Source organism: Ochlerotatus camptorhynchus, unplaced genomic scaffold (genome assembly GCF_037179485.1).
Source record: "Ochlerotatus camptorhynchus isolate MF236.1 unplaced genomic scaffold, CSIRO-AGI_Acam_v1.1 ptg000361l, whole genome shotgun sequence".
Lineage (NCBI taxonomy): Eukaryota > Metazoa > Arthropoda > Insecta > Diptera > Culicidae > Ochlerotatus > Ochlerotatus camptorhynchus.
The window spans coordinates 746,719-764,592 of record NW_027040849.1 but is presented as its reverse complement, the minus strand read 5'-3'; the positions used below and the strand labels follow the sequence as shown (position 1 = coordinate 764,592).

The 17,874-nt window shown below is 43.2% G+C and overlaps 2 protein-coding genes across 2 annotated transcripts; both read right to left on the bottom strand.

Annotated features, from left to right (window-relative positions):
• Positions 1–11,600: 11,600 nt before the first annotated feature.
• ND-13B (NADH dehydrogenase (ubiquinone) subunit ND-13B) lies at positions 11,601–12,261 on the bottom strand. Its single transcript, XM_065232002.1, has 3 exons — positions 12,165–12,261; positions 11,891–12,052; positions 11,601–11,826 (listed from the first exon to the last, which is right to left on the bottom strand). The coding sequence occupies exons 1-3, from the start codon at positions 12,183–12,185 to the stop codon at positions 11,638–11,640; spliced, it is 372 nt and encodes a 123-aa protein (XP_065088074.1). The 5' UTR covers positions 12,186–12,261; the 3' UTR covers positions 11,601–11,637.
• Positions 12,262–15,044: 2,783 nt separating this feature from the next.
• LOC135709558 (uncharacterized) lies at positions 15,045–15,628 on the bottom strand. The gene is made up of 2 exons (XM_065231951.1): positions 15,314–15,628; positions 15,045–15,272 (listed from the first exon to the last, which is right to left on the bottom strand). Exons 1-2 carry the CDS (start codon positions 15,626–15,628, stop codon positions 15,045–15,047), a joined length of 543 nt encoding a protein of 180 aa, XP_065088023.1.
• Between the last annotated feature and the right edge of the window lie 2,246 nt (positions 15,629–17,874).

Below are 17,874 nucleotides of genomic sequence, written 5' to 3'. Positions count from 1 at the left end.
TACCTTTTTTTTTTACTTTAAATGATATTTATTTCTTGTATTTGTGGGTTAACATACGTGTCTTTTCATCTTTAGTTAATTTGAATTTTATATAATTATTGTTCAAAATCATTAAGATAATTAAATTCCATGAACTTCAATATTCACCATAAAAACGCGCACTGCACCCGTTGTGCGCACGAATAGCACAGACGGGTGAAAACAGCAACGCACTTGCGCTGTCAAACCAACGCAACATAAAACATGTAAATAGAGATTGCTGACGTTTGTCGTACGTAGTGTGCGTCACGTATACGTATACGCAAAATGTTTTCATCGGGAAAAAAACTTCATAGCGGAAAATTTTCCCGATGAAAACAAATCACTTACACAATCATACTTTAGCAATCTCTATAGTAGCATAGGATGTACAGAAAATGTAAATAAAAAATCAGTTGAAATCAGCATCCCGTCGCGTTTAGATGAAAGTTGCTCTACTTCCGTGTGTGGTGTCCGAAGTGCCTCGGTCGCGAAACCTCTTACACAAGTGAATCCGTTTTTTGTCGAGCTAATTAATTGCGGTGGAAGGTGAAAGAACCACAGCCAGGGAACTATTTCCACCGTCGTTTTTGTTGAAAAGAAAAGTGGTTAAGTGCTAAACAATTATTGTTTAAGTTCCTAATCCTATCAGGCTTGTTTAGAGCATTCCCACCTTTGTGAGATTGGTTTATTTGAAATTGGAAAAGGCTACTTAGAACTACTATTTACTACTACAACTAACCTAACCTACTATATACAAATTGCTTATCAAAGTATGTTCAGATGTGTTGCATTTCTGTACAAACCTAGTCTTTGTGCCATCAATTTTAAAATCTAATTTTGAAATGTTCGCCTCTAAATGAAGATAGGAAATTCTTGTGTCGATCAATAACCATCCTCAGCACTCTATTTTGAGCAACCTGGATTTTGTTTATTTGTTTATTTGAGGCCGGATCTACGACAAATCAGCGGATACAGACACCTAACCAAGGCAGAACACATCTCTACATGCGAATGGAAAAGGAGCTTTTCGTCGGGCCATCCATGATTACAGTACAAGAGGGAGCCGGTTTTAGTTACCAATGGAGGAACATAATTCTTTGAGTTTTAGAGGCATTGATTTTGATTTTCCACGTGTTTGCGTAATCAGCAAAAACGTTAAAGCATCGTTGAAGTTTGTTCGTTATTTCGCGAGGCATCCTTTCTTTGACGGCTATTGCGTTTTATTTTATTTTATTACTATGCGTTTATTTTTCCAGGCTCATTTGCCGTAGCTTTGCGGAGCCGATATTCATTGTTTAGATTACAAAATTACTTAAAACTAACGTTAGTAAAGCAGGAGCCGATTACTCGCGGCTATCTCGAGGTTAGGAATAACAAATTGTAACAAATGGATGGCAGGGTATGGATTGAGAACACAAGGTTTGGAGAGCAATGTGCTCTTGATCTCGAATTAAGCGACAAACTGATTAAAAGACAAACATGGGGGTACACCGATGGGCAGCTAACAACTTGGGGGAACACTAACTACTAAATCCTCAGATCTATCCGTTTTAAAAACACATAAATTAAATTGCAATAGTCGAGATCTTGGCTCGCATAGGTTGTTTTCCTCGGGCCCTGAGGGATGCGCATAACTCGGATCTAGCAACACAATGGAGGGTGCATGACCAAAGCACGTGGTCGATCTCGTGATAACCACTACCACAAGCGAACAAATTGCTGCCTGCGAGCCCAATTCGAAAGAATTGCGAGTCTAACGAGCAGTGATTGGACATGAGCCTCGACATGACACGTATAAAGTTACGGTTCATGTCCAACCCATTGAACCACGGCTTGATCTACACCTGTAACCATCTTCCCAGATCACTCTCATTCCATTTTTGTTGCCAGTTGGTGAGGACTTGCTGACAGGTAATTGAGAAAAATTCTGCAAAGGCGATTTGTCGATCAAAAATATCGCCTTCCATAGCGCCCACTTTAGCCAACGAGTCCGCTTTCTCGTTACCTGGAATAGAACAATGAGATGGGACCCAGACTAAAGTGATGATATAGGAGCAGTTAGATAAAGTACTCAATTTGGCTCGGATTTCGGTCAGGAAATACGAGGAGTGCTTCATCGAATAGCCTCCAATGAGCTAAGACTATCCGCTCAGCTATCTATCTATCCGCTAGCCTATCCGCTCCTCGTATTTCCTGACCGAAATCCGAGCCAAATTGAGTACTTAATCTAACTGCTCCTATACCATACCTTTAGTCTGGGATCCATCTCATTGCTCTATTCCAGGTAACGAGAAAGCGGACTCGTTGGCTAAAGTGGGAAATAATGGTCAGAAGGTAGTGAGGCAATTTGTGCTTCTTGATGGTTAGAAAGAACCGGAACAGCAAAGTTTAAAAGTAGAATGGATTTTATTTAACGACTAGCTTGAGTGGAGTCTTGAACAGGAATGAAAAGTTTTTCACCGTTGTTTATTTAAGAAAACTTAGGTTGCTAGGGGTGACGTTCGGTCTCCAAGGAGGTGATCAGCACACTGCGTTACCGATTTACTCCAACACCCCCCCTGAATCGGTCAGTCCTAGGAGGGTCCTCAGTTCGCGGAAACGTCCAGGTTCCAGGGGCTTGGTGAACGTGTCCGCTATTTGGTTTGCTGTATCAATTGCTTCGATTTGAAGTCTTCCTTGTGCCACATGGTCGCGCAAAAAATGGTGCTTTACATCGATGTGCTTGACACGCTTGCTTTCGGTGTTTGTGGCCATTGCAATGCACCCACGGTTGTCTTCGTACACCTTGAATGCCGTGTCCGGTCGAACTTGCTTCAGGTCTTCAAGGATTCCGTGCAGCCACAGCCCTTCGGAGGCCGCGGCACTTAAAGCTGCATACTCGGCTTCACACGACGACAGTGCAACGGTTTGTTGCTTGCGGCTTGCCCAAGACACGGTGTTCCCAAAGACCTTAAAGACGAAGCCACTAACGGATTTCCTATCCTCAGCATCCGATGCCCAGTCAGCGTCTGCGTACCCGACAAGTGCCTCGGCGTCGTCGTTTTGCTTGTACTGGAGCTTCAAGTTCTTCGTTCCCTTCACGTAACGGACCACTATCTTCAGGGCTTGCCAGTGGGCCCCATCAGGTTGAACTTGGAAGCGCCCTAGGTATCCAACAGCGTAGCATATGTCCGGTCGAACACACAGCATCGTATACATCAGGCTGCCCAGCAATTGACGGTATGGATGCGACACAGGATTCGCAGCTTGTGGTGGCAGGAAACAGCCTTTTTCCATTGGGGTTTTGACATGGTTACAGTCTTGCATGCCGAACTTCGTCAGCACACGGTCCACAGCAGCTTCTTGCGCCAGGTACATGCATCCGGTGGCGCGGTCGTATCGGATCTTCATTCCAAGGAAATGATTAACCACGCCGCAATCCGTCATCTGGAGCTTCTTGGAAAGAGCACGCTTGATCTCCTTCACCAGGTCCAGTCGATCGCCAGCAATGAGCAAACCGTCCACGTAGATGATTATGTATACCCCCCCTCGATCGTCGATCCTGGTATATACACAGTAATCATGCCGGGAACGGGTAAAGCCGAAATCCAGTAGAAGGTCGTTTAGCTTGTTGTTCCAACAGCGGGGGCTTTGCTTGAGTCCGTACAGCGATCGATCCAGCTTGCAAATGAAGTTCGGTGGTGCTGCAACTCCTTCGGGTATGGCCATGTAGACGTCTTCTTCAAGCTCACCGTAGAGGAATGCGGTCTTCACATCGAGTTGGTGAACGTGCATCCTTCGGTGGGTTGCTACAGCAAGAACGGTTCGTATCGTGGCTAACTTTGCTACGGGGGAATATGTTTCGTTGTAGTCGACTCCGGGCTTCTGTTGGAATCCCTTCGCCACCAAGCGCGCCTTGTAACGGATCGGTTCGCCATGCTCGTCCGGCTTGATTCGGAAGACCCATTTCGATTTGAGCGGAACCACACCAGCAGGGCATCTCACCAATCGCCAAGCATGGTTGTCCGCTAGCGACTGCAGTTCCTCACGGACCGCTTGCTGCCAAAGAGCTTCGTCGGCTCGTCCAGCGATCTCCTTGTACGCCTCCGGGACATCGAAGATCGAACGCTCGGCCTCATCTCGTCCAACGGAACCGTCAAATAGTACATCGGAAACGTTATGGGGAACATCTGCAGAATGGGATTGCGCGGCAGTGAAAATTTTTCCAACCAGAAATTCTTTCAACTTACCGGGGAGTCTGCGCTCCCGTTCGCTGCGCCTCGGGGTTTCCATTTCGAGGTTTGAACCACGGTCTAGTTGCGAAGGGAGCGCTCCGGTTTCTTCAACACCGTCGTCTTCAACCTCGCCTTCTTCATCATCAGTCAGGATGTCGTCATGTTGAGCCACCAGCGGCTCATCGGGTTGAACGGACTGTTCAGGGGTTTGCACGTCTTCCTCATCTTGATCCTCGAACTCGTACGGAGCAACAACCAAAGGAGTTTCGTCACGGATCTGGGTGGCAAACGGAAAACTGTTTTCATCGAACTTGACATCTCTGGCTAGGAATAACTGCTTCTTCTCTTTGTTCCACAGGCGGTAGGCGTTCGGCGCATAGCCGATCATCACAGCAGGCTTGCTTTTCGGATCCAGTTTCTTCCTCTGTGCCGTGGACACCCAAGCAAATGCTTTACAGCCGAACACACGTAGTTTACTAACGTCCGGCTTGTGACCAGTCCACATTTCCGCAGGAGACTTCCAATCAGATACCGCGGTGGTTGGACTTCTGTTCGTCAGGTATACCGCCGCTAGAACCGCTTCATTCCACAGATTCTTCGGAGTTTGGGCTTCAATCAGCATCGCACGCACCTTTTCGACGATTGTCCGATTGAACCGTTCGGACACTCCATTCTGCTGTGGTGTGTACGCTGCGGTTGGCTCGACTTGGATCCCATTGGAAACGTACCAATCACGCTGGTCATTGGAGCAATACTCGCGCCCTTGGTCGACAGTCAGCTTCGAAATCGAATGTCCCAGAGCGGCACTCGCCATGGCCTCGTACTCTCGAAACTTCTGGAACACCTCGGACTTCTTCTTGATGGGATGTCCCAGAGCGGCACTCGCCATGGCCTCGTACTCTCGAAACTTCTGGAACACCTCGGACTTCTTCTTGATGGGATATACTACTGCAAAGTGCGTGTAATCATCAATAAAGGTGACGAAGTACCGAGAATCATCCCAAGCCGCTGGTGTAATTGGACCGCACACATCGGAGTGCACTCGTTCTAGAGGTCTTGTAGCACGGACTCTAGTACCCGTGAATGGTTCTCGGCACTGCTTTCCGAGAACACAAACATCACAAAAATCCAATTTATCTGGTTTCTCGGGAATACCTGTTACCATGCCATGCTTCGCGAGTGTCTGCAAACTCTTGCTCCCCAAATGAACCAGTCGACGATGCCACAGGTTACCAGTCACAGCTCCACACATGTTGGCCGCCACCGTATCGACACGGAGATCGAGCTCGTAAAAATCGCCCCGCATGGGACATCTCGCAATCAGGTCACGACCTTGCTTCATGATCGCTTCCTTTTTCGTGAATGTGACATCAAGATCCGCTTTTGCCATCTTCTTCACAGATAGCAAGTTCGCTCGAAGATCTGGTACGAAGAGGACGTTCTTCAAGCTGATATAGTTACCTTCCTTGTTGACGCCGTTGATCGTGCCACTGTGCCGGGAAATCAGGGATTGATCATCCTTCGTCACGTTTATGACGACAGGGTGCTTCAGCTTCGTGAGGTCGGCGAAACAGTGCTTCACATTCACAAGGTGGTCCGAGGCTCCGGAATCCAGCTTAAAGGAAACTGCTCCCTCGTCCTTTGTTTGGGAGCATCTCCCGGTCATAAAAGCCACCGCCTTACCTCCAGCAGCAGCGTTAGCTTCAGCGCGCCCATCTGTCTTCAACTTCACACGACAGTCCTTGGCCTTGTGCCCCTTCTTCTGGCAACGGTTACACTTTCCGGTGAACTTACCAGGCTTCTGCTTCGATCCTTGGAATGCTGCAGGTTTCTCTTGGCAGGAATCCGCTGCCCGGTCGGTTTTCTTGAGCTCCTCGGCAAGAAGGCGCTCGCGAACAACATCCAGTTTTAGGTTTTCCTCACCTAGATTTTCCAGTGCCGTAACCAACGGATCGAACGACTCGGGAAGGGTAGCAAACAGCTGGGACACAATATCGTTCTCTTCAAGCTTCGCTCCGGCCATCTTCAGTTGTCGGATCAGCTCTTCGAAGGTTTTCAGGTGATCTTTCACAGACGAACCTTCCATCATTCGTAGCTTCGCAAGTTGCTTCCTGACGAATGTCTGCGACGAGACGGACTTCTTGGCGTAGGCGGATTCAAGGCTCATCCACATCTCCTTGGACGTCTCCTTGTCCCGCACCAAATGCAGCAAATCGTCATGAACAAATGACGTCAGCAGGAACGCCGCCTTACCGTCATCTTCCTGGAACTTCGTGAGCTCGGCCGCTTCCATCGGAGGATCCTTCTTGATGATATCCAACAGCTTCACGGACTTCAGATACTTCTCCACTCGAAATTGCCAATTGTCGAAACCGGTGCCCGAGAACTGCGGGATCCCGTGGACCAAATCCTTGCGTGAGTCGCCCATAACCTCTTGATGGTTAGAAAGAACCGGAACAGCAAAGTTTAAAAGTAGAATGGATTTTATTTAACGACTAGCTTGAGTGGAGTCTTGAACAGGAATGAAAAGTTTTTCACCGTTGTTTATTTAAGAAAACTTAGGTTGCTAGGGGTGACGTTCGGTCTCCAAGGAGGTGATCAGCACACTGCGTTACCGATTTACTCCAACAGTGCTACTGCGTAGAATATGGCTGATAGTTCCGCAACATATACGGAACATGGTTTTGAAGTTGATAAGAGGCACTATGAAATTCGTTGAATACTACAAATCCAGTGGAAGCGTTTATAGTTGACCCATCTGTGAAAAAAAACGGCTATTACGGTATCATCTCCGAACAGGAAAAACACGCAACCGTCTTCGAGAGGAGGAATGTCGGAAGTGTAGATGCTATAAAGCAAAGGGCCCAACAGACTTCCTTGCGGAACACCTACTGGGATGGAACGTGTCTGAAAGACAACCATTCAACGATACATTAAACAACCTTTGCTGGAGATAGTTACGGGTGATTTTAACAAGATGCAAAGGAAAGTTGAAGTTACAAAGCTTGTATACAAGTGCATCGTGCCAGACATTGTCAAACGCTTGGATATAACTTTGTTACTACGGATATTATTCATCACCCGTACTAGCTGGTGATTGGTGGACTGAACCCGAACTGTTCCGGAAGGAGGATGTTGTTTTCCTCGACAAACTTGAGCAAACGAATGAGAATGAGCTTCTCGAATAATATGCTCAGCGCTGAAAGGAGGCTGATCGGTTTGTAGCTTGAAGCTAATGTTAGGTCCTTCTCGGGTTTGCGGATAGGTATGATTTTCGCTGTCTTCCAGATGCTTGTGAAGTAGTGCATTTCCAAGCATCTGTTTAAGACAGCGGCCAGCAGAGAGTGAACCTTCATGCTAAGGTTTTTCAACACTAGATTGAATTTTCCGTCGAACCCGGGGGCCTTCATTTTGTTGGTGCATTTCAGCGCTGAACAAATCTGTTCCACTGAGATCATATCCTCCGGAGGGATAGCACAAGGGGAGGAATCAAGGTTGAATACGCATTGCGCAACCTGATCTTCGAGCGGACTTTGGATGTTGGAGCCAAGCAAGTGCGATTTGGCAATATGCTCACCAATCGCATTTGCTTTCTCCTGATGGGTGATTATGCGGTGCGTATTTAGAACCTTGGCAACCTCCCAGATGGTCTGGAGCGGTCGTACAGATTCTGGCCGAGCCGCCCGAAACTTTAGTTCCGGATTGAGGGCCATTCTGGAAGTAATCTCCTTGTTCAGATCGGCCATTTCACGTTTCATCGCTAGATCTCCAGTTCTTTGGAACTGGCGTTTACGAATATTTGTCAGGCGAATCAAGAGTGGGGTGTGGGAATCAATGACAATAAACTTACCCCTCACTGGAACTCATCAGCCACGTTTATGGCTTGGTGGAGTCCCTCGAACGCTCGGTCAATGTCCTCTTATCTACCACGCGTCCAAACTGGACCCAGTGTACGCGGTGGTAGTCCTTGCGTAGGCTTGGAGCAGAGGCCATGTTGCAGCCCAGTTCAGCCACCACCGGTTGGTGGTCGGAGCTGAGTTCGGTCAAGGCTGCCGGCTTGGACAAGCCGGTATTTGTCAGGAATAGGTCGATGGGTTGCCCGCCGGTGAGATGAATGTTGGTAGTTTCGCCAGGCCTCATGCCGAGCATTCAGATCTCCTCCAACAACGAAGCGGGAACCGGTACGGGTGATGGTGGACAGGTCCTTCTTGAATTTAGCCGCTAGTCCATTGCTGGTGGCACACTGTCGATAGGAGTAGACGGCGATGAACTGGGCGTATCCAGTCGACGACTCCATCTCCACACCAAGGGCTTCGATGATAGAAGTGCGGTTGTGTTTGCGCTGCGGTTAACAACGATTTAAAATTGGCTCACTACTTGACTAGCCTATTGGTCCCAGGTAAATTGATTAACGTACCCCATTCTTGCTGACATTATAGTACTACACTATGTTTGTTTTGTTTCAGTTCCCATGAGACAATAACCACATTTATGGGAGCATTATTTCTTCTCATACGTTCGACGGCGGTTGCTCCATAGGGGTAACTCTAAGACCAGAAGGTCCCGAAGAAACGAGCTCAACTTTTTTGCTCAGCTCTGGTACTATCTTCGGTCCCAAGCTGATCGATGCACCCCTGGAAACATAGGAAAATCCACGAGCCCCTCATTTTATCTGTCAAACTTTCATAGCGAATCAAAACAAACATAGTGTAGTACTGGAATTTATACTAGATTGGGGTACGTTAATCGATTTGCTTGGGACCAATAGGCTAGTCAAGTAGTGAGCCAATTTTAAATCGTTAGTTTCATATTGATTGTTGGTTGCTCCTTCCTAGTATATATCGATGGTATTTTCTTATTACGACATTGCATTCCTCCTTGGTTGCAGCTAGACCGATGTTATCCTTGTGATTGCATAACAGTCGAGCTGTCAGAAATACCGGGTTGCCAAATATACCATAATATGGACGAGTGCACCGATGAATTTGAGTTCACTCACTCGAGAAAAAGTGACACAAGCTGCGGGCAATGTTTACTAATCATGAACACTAAATGTTCATTATTCATGACATGACAATGTTCATCAAGCATGATGCTTTAGTGTGAAAATTTATTAGCTAGAGAATTATCTTAGAAGAGGGTAGGTAGATAGTTCCGTTAGAATACGGCAGTATGAATTTTTTTTCAATCTTTATTTAAGAGATAATTACGAGGGGCACGCACAATACTACGCAGCCCAATCAACAAATATTTAAAATCTTATCATTATTGCATTCATTATGTCAAATACACTCTTGTATTTTATGAATAATAAAATACTGTCAAAAATGAATATTTAAAATACATTCCACGCAAAATATTATTCAATTATCGCAAAATATTTGTTAATTATTTTCAATACTGCTCTAAATATTCTGATTATTATTTCAATACCGCTTGAAATATTTTAATTATTCATAAATATTTTAACGGTATTTTCATTACCACGCAGTCAAATCGATGATTGCGTGCCCCTCGGATAAGTTTGAAAATTGAATAGAAGTTGAAAATGAGCGATGGGCCATTAATGCGACAGTACAAAGTCAAACGCACACCTTTTGCCTAACCCGTACGATGTACGCGGAGATTTGAAGTATGTAGGAATAGTTCGTAGAACTGGGAACCTTTTGGGAAACTTCGTTGAAGTTAAGGAAACTTTGTTTAGTTTTAAGAAACTTCATAAACATTATTTTAGCTTAAGGGCACTTCGTTAAAGATTAATGGACTTAAAATAGATAAGAAAAATCCGTAGAAATTCAGGAAATTTCGTAGAAGTTCAGGGAAATTCGCAGAAAATCGACGAAATTCTAAAAAGTTCATATTTGTAGAAGTTCAGCAATCTTAATTGGAATTCTGAGAACTTTGTAGAAGTCGATCAAATTACGTGGCATTACGTAGCAACTGGAGGAACTTCATAAAACTTCATAGAAGTGCTGAGATTTTAGTTAAAAGTTTAGTCAAAAATGTAGAAGTTTAGGGAATTTCGTATAAGCTCAGTATATTTCGAAACTTAACTTTGTTTCGCACAGATGTTTAGGATAATTCGTAGAAAAGGTACAAGGTATGTCCAGAAGTTTGGAGAAGCTCATCGATGTTCTGAGATCTTGGTCAGATTGACCGAACTTGAAAAAAATAGTTATAAAACTTGGAAGAAGTTTATGGAACTTCGTAGAAGTTGAGATAATTTTCAAGAAGTAAAGATAAGGGATCTTTGTAGATGATCAAGCAACATTAGAGCAACATTTCCGACCTTCAGGATTTTTTGCTGAGTACGGCGCTGCGTGTGGCAACTCTTCAACTTCTCCATATTGCGAGCTTCTCGACAAAGCAAGAACAATCTTTCCTGCTTCTTAGATAAAGTAATAAATAATATGATCTAAATTTTGAGCTCCAAACTCATGTGTGTTTTAGATTCAAATGATTTACTGTACGAGTACTTTTCAATAATCATTGAAATTCCATACGTTATCAGTTCAAACATACTGAAAAAAAAAACAATAATACGCTATTATCAATCCTCGCGTTGATTCCCAGAAGGCAGCATGAGTCAGTTGATCTATTGACTTTTACCAGAGAAGTGATTGCGTTTTGAAAAGTACCCACATTAGGTCATCATCGAAGTACAGTTCGCGAAATGGTCAAATCATATGCTCTAATCTTTATACTCATACTCCACCTGGTATCATGTGTACCCATTCCAGACGAGGTATTTGTTGAATCGCCTCAAAGAGAAAACAAATATAACTACATAGGAACGCCCTACTTTCCAGAAGTCAGCAGTGAGTTATTCAAACCGAGTGAAACGACAGTTTTCGTTGAACTTTGGAGCCACCCACCAGCAGAATGATGGAACGGACGTAACGGCCGAAGCAATTGCTCGTTTGTGGCGAAGCAGCAACGGAAACACGGAAGTGCAAGGATCGGCCAGCTACAATCAACATTTTGGCGGATTTGAAGGCGATGGTAAAGCTAAAATCAGTGGAATGCTTACATTTACACATAATTATTGAGAATTGTGCAAAGTGTTAGGACAAAATTAAAATGTTTACGGGGATAGTCGGAAGCGAATCTCTGCAACATGTTTGAGTAGGAATATATTGCAAGAAATTGCTATTTTTCTTGGATTCATGTCACTCTGCGAAAATCCTCCCGAAAGTTGGAACGAACTAATAATTCAAATTTTTTTCTACAGGTCGTGACTATCGCCTCAAGCTGAAGGTAGTGTTCACCTAGACAAGGCTTTCTCAGACATTTTGAATACTGGTGACTTTCAGTTTACCTGTCTGAACAAGCAGGTATACTTCATTCTATTTACATGGCTTCTAGTTTCAGTTAACAGAGAATAAACCTTTATTTTTCCACCTTACTTGAGTTCATGAATCTTTGCCGGTGGCCATGCCCACTGGGTTGCCGGAGCTTGCTTGACTAGTGGTTCCCAAGGTTTCCAACCAAGCATCTTACGGGCTAGATTCAGTTCATTTTCGGCCTGGAGGATCAATTCCTCCACCTGACCGCAATTCATCTTTTCTTCAACTTCACTAACCGACGGAGTCTGGAATGTAAGAAGGCAAACCAGATTAATGTGATTCTTCCAAAATTATACCCATCTTCCTCACCGATGCAACAATCTTGGCACGGTCTGCCACAATTTGCTCGGTGTAGCGTCGATACGCAGCATCCTGAGGCATTTTAGCTACGGCGCGAAGGATTTTGTTGTACAAGGCCGTTAGTGTGTGGTGCGGGTTCTTGGCCACAGCCATTCCCGTTAATCCGGTAGCCTGAACGATGAAGAAGCAAACATCAAAACATTGGAAGCTATGACATAATCAACATTCGGGAATAACACTACAGAAATTAAGTTTTCACATACAATCGGAAGGAAATTATTACCTTTTTCATTGCGCCAGACATCGTTGCAGCTTTGCGTATATCCTGTAAAATGTTAAACGTTCAGTAAACGTTCTTTCATTAATTCTAATAATTATTGGTAATATTATTTCGTAAATAACTCACCTACTCGCCTGATCGCTAATCAAATTGGTAACGACTGAATGCCAAAATTTTGACATTAGTATCTGACACTTTTGTTTGTTCTCATCACTCGACAGTCGCTCTTTAGACAAGCAGATAATGTCGACTCGTAAAACCGTTATTCTGAAGTCACGTCCCCACAAAAGTTACACGGCCGATGAGATTAACTCAAAATTGATGGTTTTTCGGGTTTTTCACTAAATCAGTTCCAACATTTCAAAGGGGCGTAATTGCTTTTGTAAACAATGGCTTTAGCTATCGATTTCTCGCAAATAAAAGCCCATCGCTTCAAATTAACAATGCTAGCTGGTAAAGAAGACATTCTTCTACCTGTTGGTGTCATTAATCTTCATGAGTAAGCTTTTATTCACGAGAAATCGACGGCTAAAGCCATTGTTTACTAATACAATTACGCCCTATGAAATGTTGACACTGAAATATCGAATAAACATACACAGCAAAAAAAGATGTAATATCGATCAACGTTATTCAACACAGAAAAATAAAGTTGTTGAATATTACATCCAAACTGCTGCAACAACACAGAAAATCAGTTGTTGAATATAACATCCAAACTGCTGCAACCAGGTCAGCATGGATTGACCTGCACAGCAAAAAAAATGTAATATCGATCAATGTAATTCAAGCTGATGTATGAAATAATGATGTAATAGCAAAAAGCAGATACAATATTACATCAATGGATGTAATTTTGTTCGCAAAATCGATGTACATCGTACAACGTTATATCAACAATCAATACGAAACTATCGATTTTAAATTGGCTCACTACTTGACTAGCCTATTGGTCCCAAGCAAATCGATGAACGTGCCGCATTCTAGTATAAATTTCAGTACTACACTATGTTTGTTTTGATTCATGTTGAGTTTGAGCTTCAAGATTTTTGATGTACATCCGAACACGAAACGAAACTTCCATCACTGCTGGCAGCAGTAACTTCGTGTCTGCCATCTGTGAAGCGTAAAGAAATATGCTTTCTCTTTCTAAGAAAACGATGTGCAAAGGAATCATTTTTGTGGTAAGTCATCTCGTGGCTGCAATTTTACATGTTCTGAATAATCTCGCAATATCAAAGGAGCTTGTAAAAACAATATCATGCTTGATATTTTATTCCAATATCATGCGTGATATTGGGAGCCCTTGAGAGCGAAACAAAATCATTTGAGTGAGGATGATGCCATCACTGTTGTGTAGTACTAGAATTTTGACTAGAATGGGGTACGTTAATCGTTTGCTTGGGGCCAATAGGCTAGTCAAGTAGTATTGATTGTTGGTTATATTACACAACCGATGGATTGACCTGGTTGTAGCAGTTTGGATGTAATATTCAACAACTTTTTTTTCTGTGCACCTCTGCATACGTCAGATATGTGTCTTCCTTGTTATACTCCTGACAATTGAATATGATCTGACCATGAAACAAGCAATTCATTGTATTCCCAATCAAATTCGACCTATTGTTATTCCCTGTATTTTTAATGAAAAGGACCAACACTTAAATTGCGTGAACATATATTTTACATACGAGTCCTGTCTCAATGAATCCACTGGCTTCGGTGTCTTCAATGAAACCTCTAGCCTCTTCCGCAAACTTCAGGAACCTTGTCTGTTTTTTTTTGCTGAGCTGGCTGCCATCAACTTCGCATTGGGGATGATTTCCAACATGCCTGCAGACTACTACTTCATCATCTCGGATAATCTCAGTTTGATTGAGGCTATTCGGTCGATGAAACCAGGTAGGCACTCCTCTTATTTCCTTTCAAAGGTAACGGAGCAGATGAGTGTGCTGGTTAATTGCTTAATCCCAGGTAATGAGAAGGTGGACTCTCTCGCAAGGTGGGTGCACAGGAAGGCGAATTTTATGACAGGCAAGGGGTTGGTCACTCTACACAGTGTGCCAAAATCAAACTTGGGCACACCCGGGTGCAGTCATTGGTAACCATTGCCATGGTTACAATTTTAAAGTTACTGGCAACACTGAACTTTTTCTGCGCCTGCGCAGTTTGCATGTGTCAAAATTTGTTATTGATGTTGCCACAATATAATCAAATTATTTTCAAAACACAACCGTGAATCTCAACCAAGTCCCGCCACGGATTCTCACCATCGTTACACCCGTGACGGCAGTCGCGTCCACATTTCCTACCAGACGAAGAACAGCTGACAGCGGTATCTTGACCTGACCAAGGTTTCTGGCCATGGCTATACGAACAAGCGATGCAGGTCCCACGGCTGCGGCTGCTTCCAATGCTGCTGCTGGTCCGTCTTTTCTGACGAATTTTAGAGGAGACGGACCAGCAGAAGGAACAGCAGCAGCAGCATTTGAAGCAGCCGCAGCCGTGGGAGCTGCATCGCTAATTCGTGTAGCCGCGGCCGACGCTGGAAATCTTGGGCCGGTCACGACAAACGGTGCTTGAGTTTTAATCGGAAAGTCAACAACCAAACAAAAACTATACCATCCGACCATTCGAACTGCTCGAATACATCCATGGCGGTGGCTGCTACACCAACCATTCCATCGTCCAACATATAATGTTGGAGGACCGTCTTGGCAAAATCTAAAATAGTTCAACAAATTATTTTTACTCTCCTACCTTTTTACACTTCCAACTAACACAATAAGAAATTAAAATTACGAATCATAACATTAACTACACAGAAAAAGGAAAATCCTTTCTTTCTTTTCTCAGAAAAAGAAGCTTCCGCTCTTTCCAAGCTTACGGGTTTTTGATGTTCTCGTTGCTCCACGCACCGTTCATAGGCTTGGCAGAGGAAAAGCACAGCTTCATAATGAACGGGAATTTTGTGCCTTTGAGATCGATCGCGCTGTGGTTGCACTTCATGATGGCGTACACCGCCAGGGCTTCACTCGGGAACTCGTTAAATCCGAAGGAGGAACATTCCGATTTCAGCGGGAACATTCGCAATTGCGACGGGTGGCAGTCCTTGGTGGTGAATGCAGTCAGAAGCAGATTCTCGGACATACCGGGTGGGGTATTGAAGAAGTGGAGAAGCTTGCTCGGGAATGGAAGCTATTGTTCTTGGAGGTGCAATACACCTTGAAGATGATCGAATTGTCCAGCAAAGTGTACGGGTTGGTGGACTCTGACAAGTAGTTCTGCTTGGAAAATGCAATTTGAATTTTGCTACCATCATTTCCATTGTTCAAGTGCTGGATGCTGCGTTTGACTGGTTCGGCTGCGATGGCGTCTCCCATCTGGACCATGGCGGTACCGAGTCCGTAGACCACGCCCTGTTGCTGTGCCGGTTGAATGAAGTTGGCTGGTCCGTTTCGGGTCATCGGGTCGGGCCCTTCATCAGTTCGACGTGTGGTCCGGCCGGTGTTGGTTTCCAGTTTTCCGATTTTCCGTTTCCTTATCCGGCTCCCAGAAGCGCTGGTTGAATAATGATTGACGTTCGTTGTGCCGGGTCGGCCTTCCGCTTAAGATGGAAGAATCATGTAGCAACCGAGCTCGTCCGTTGCAGGCATCCTTGGAGACGGATGCATCCAGTGTGTAGTCCCAACTGGAGTCCATGTCAGTTTTGAAAACATTGAAAAACAAAACAAAAACAAGAGCTGTTAAAATACCGGGTTGCCAAACAAGGCATTATTCACAAGCAAACAAAAGTCAGTTCAATGACTTCTTGGCACTGCCTGTACAGCTGCGGCACACTGAGGTACACTGAGAAAAATATTGGCTCAAAATAAGTGTGTAGAGTGACCATCCCTTGATGACAGGAAAATTTCACACGATGAATTTTACCATTTAGTGCGTCAGAGTACCCTTTCTAGTTGGAAAACGGTGTTGGACGGTGATTACATTTAATTATTCCTAATGTTTCTTCGAAAGCGTGGCCCAAGTAACCACAGACACGTTATTTCGCCTTTTCGGCTATATACGGGCCTCATCAGAACTTAAAAACACTGCTATACCCGTTGTTAAGCTGTATACAGCCAAAAAGGCGAAATAACGTGTCTATGGTTACTTGGGTTGGGGGCTTAAAGGCTTAAATGCCACCTACATTAGATCCGTTTGCGTTGCGTTGACGTAAATTTGACAGTTAAACAATAGATTTAGCTGTCATTTTACGGCAACGCGTCCGATCCGCATCTAATGTGCGTGGGACTTTAGGCTTGAGTCAGCCGAGAGAAACGTGTTTAAAGTTTGTTTTGTACAAGGGGTAAGTCACCCGCATAAACGCGAACCATAAATTGACCTTACCTAAAATGGTTAAAAATTGTTTATAATCCCTGCTAAACTTTAACTGAAATGGTTATTGAACTTTACATGAACGTTTAATGATAAAGTTTCAACCTTATGTATTATGGTTTTTTGGAACTGGACCTTACAAATAATGGGTTGTTAAGAACCATTACCATTCCAAATTCTTGTTTTCTCCATACATTTTCAGAAAGAGAACTATATAAGAACGTTTTTACTTATGATTTGAGAACATTAATGGTAATGGTTATGGTAGTCAGTAAGGTCCATTAATGGTTTTGTATTATCGCTCAACTTTACGTGGAATATATCGTGAATTGGTAATCAGTAAATGACAGGCAACCAATTCGCGATATATTCCACATAAAGTTGATCGATGTTACAAAACTATTCGTGGACCATAAGTTAAAAGGTTCTAATATAGTTCTCTTTCCGAAAATGTATGGAAAAAACAAGAATTTGGAACGGTAATGGTTCTTAACAACGCATTATTTGTAAGGTCCAGTTCCGAAAAACCATAATACATAAGGTTGAAACTTTATCATTAAACGTTCATGTAAAGTTCCATAACCATTTCAGTTAAAGTTTAGCAGGGATTATAAACAATTTTTAACCATTTTAGGTAAGGTCAATTTATGGTTCGCGTTTACGCGGGCACTCAGCATATGTCCGGTGTCTGGCTGCGAATTCGCTTGCTTCATAACTTCATAACATAAGAAAGCTCCGAAATTTTTATAAAACCATGCGTCCCCATTATATTTAAGTTTTAGAAATGGTTACTTTTTACACAATTTGCAGTAAAAACCGTACTTGAAAAATGTGTTGAAAATATTCTTCTATTGACGCAGTTTACACATTTTCTAAGTAGGTCCCTTTTTTCATAAATGTGTGAAATTATACTCAGTAATGTGTTAAATTTTTAAAAAAATTTGTGAAAAAAGGGTCTGCTCATAAAATGTGTAAACTGCGTTTACATATTTATGTGTAAGCCCATCAAACTTCAATTGAAGAGTATTTTTTACACATTTTTCAAGCATGGTTTTTACTGCAAAATGTGTAAAAATTAATCATTTATAGAATTAAAATATGATGGGAACAAATGGAATTTTCTTATTTGTGTCAATGATAAAATAAAGATTGTTCGGATTCAATACTATTTTATTAAAAAAAAATCATTAGATTGACATAGATTGACTATTTTTGTTTATTATAGTCATTCCTGGAATATTCTTTCGTGTATATAAAAAAAGAAAAAAAACTTCGTAATGGGTCAAGGGGTTTTAGGACACCTTAATGGATCAAGGGGTTTTCCCTTCTTTAAAAA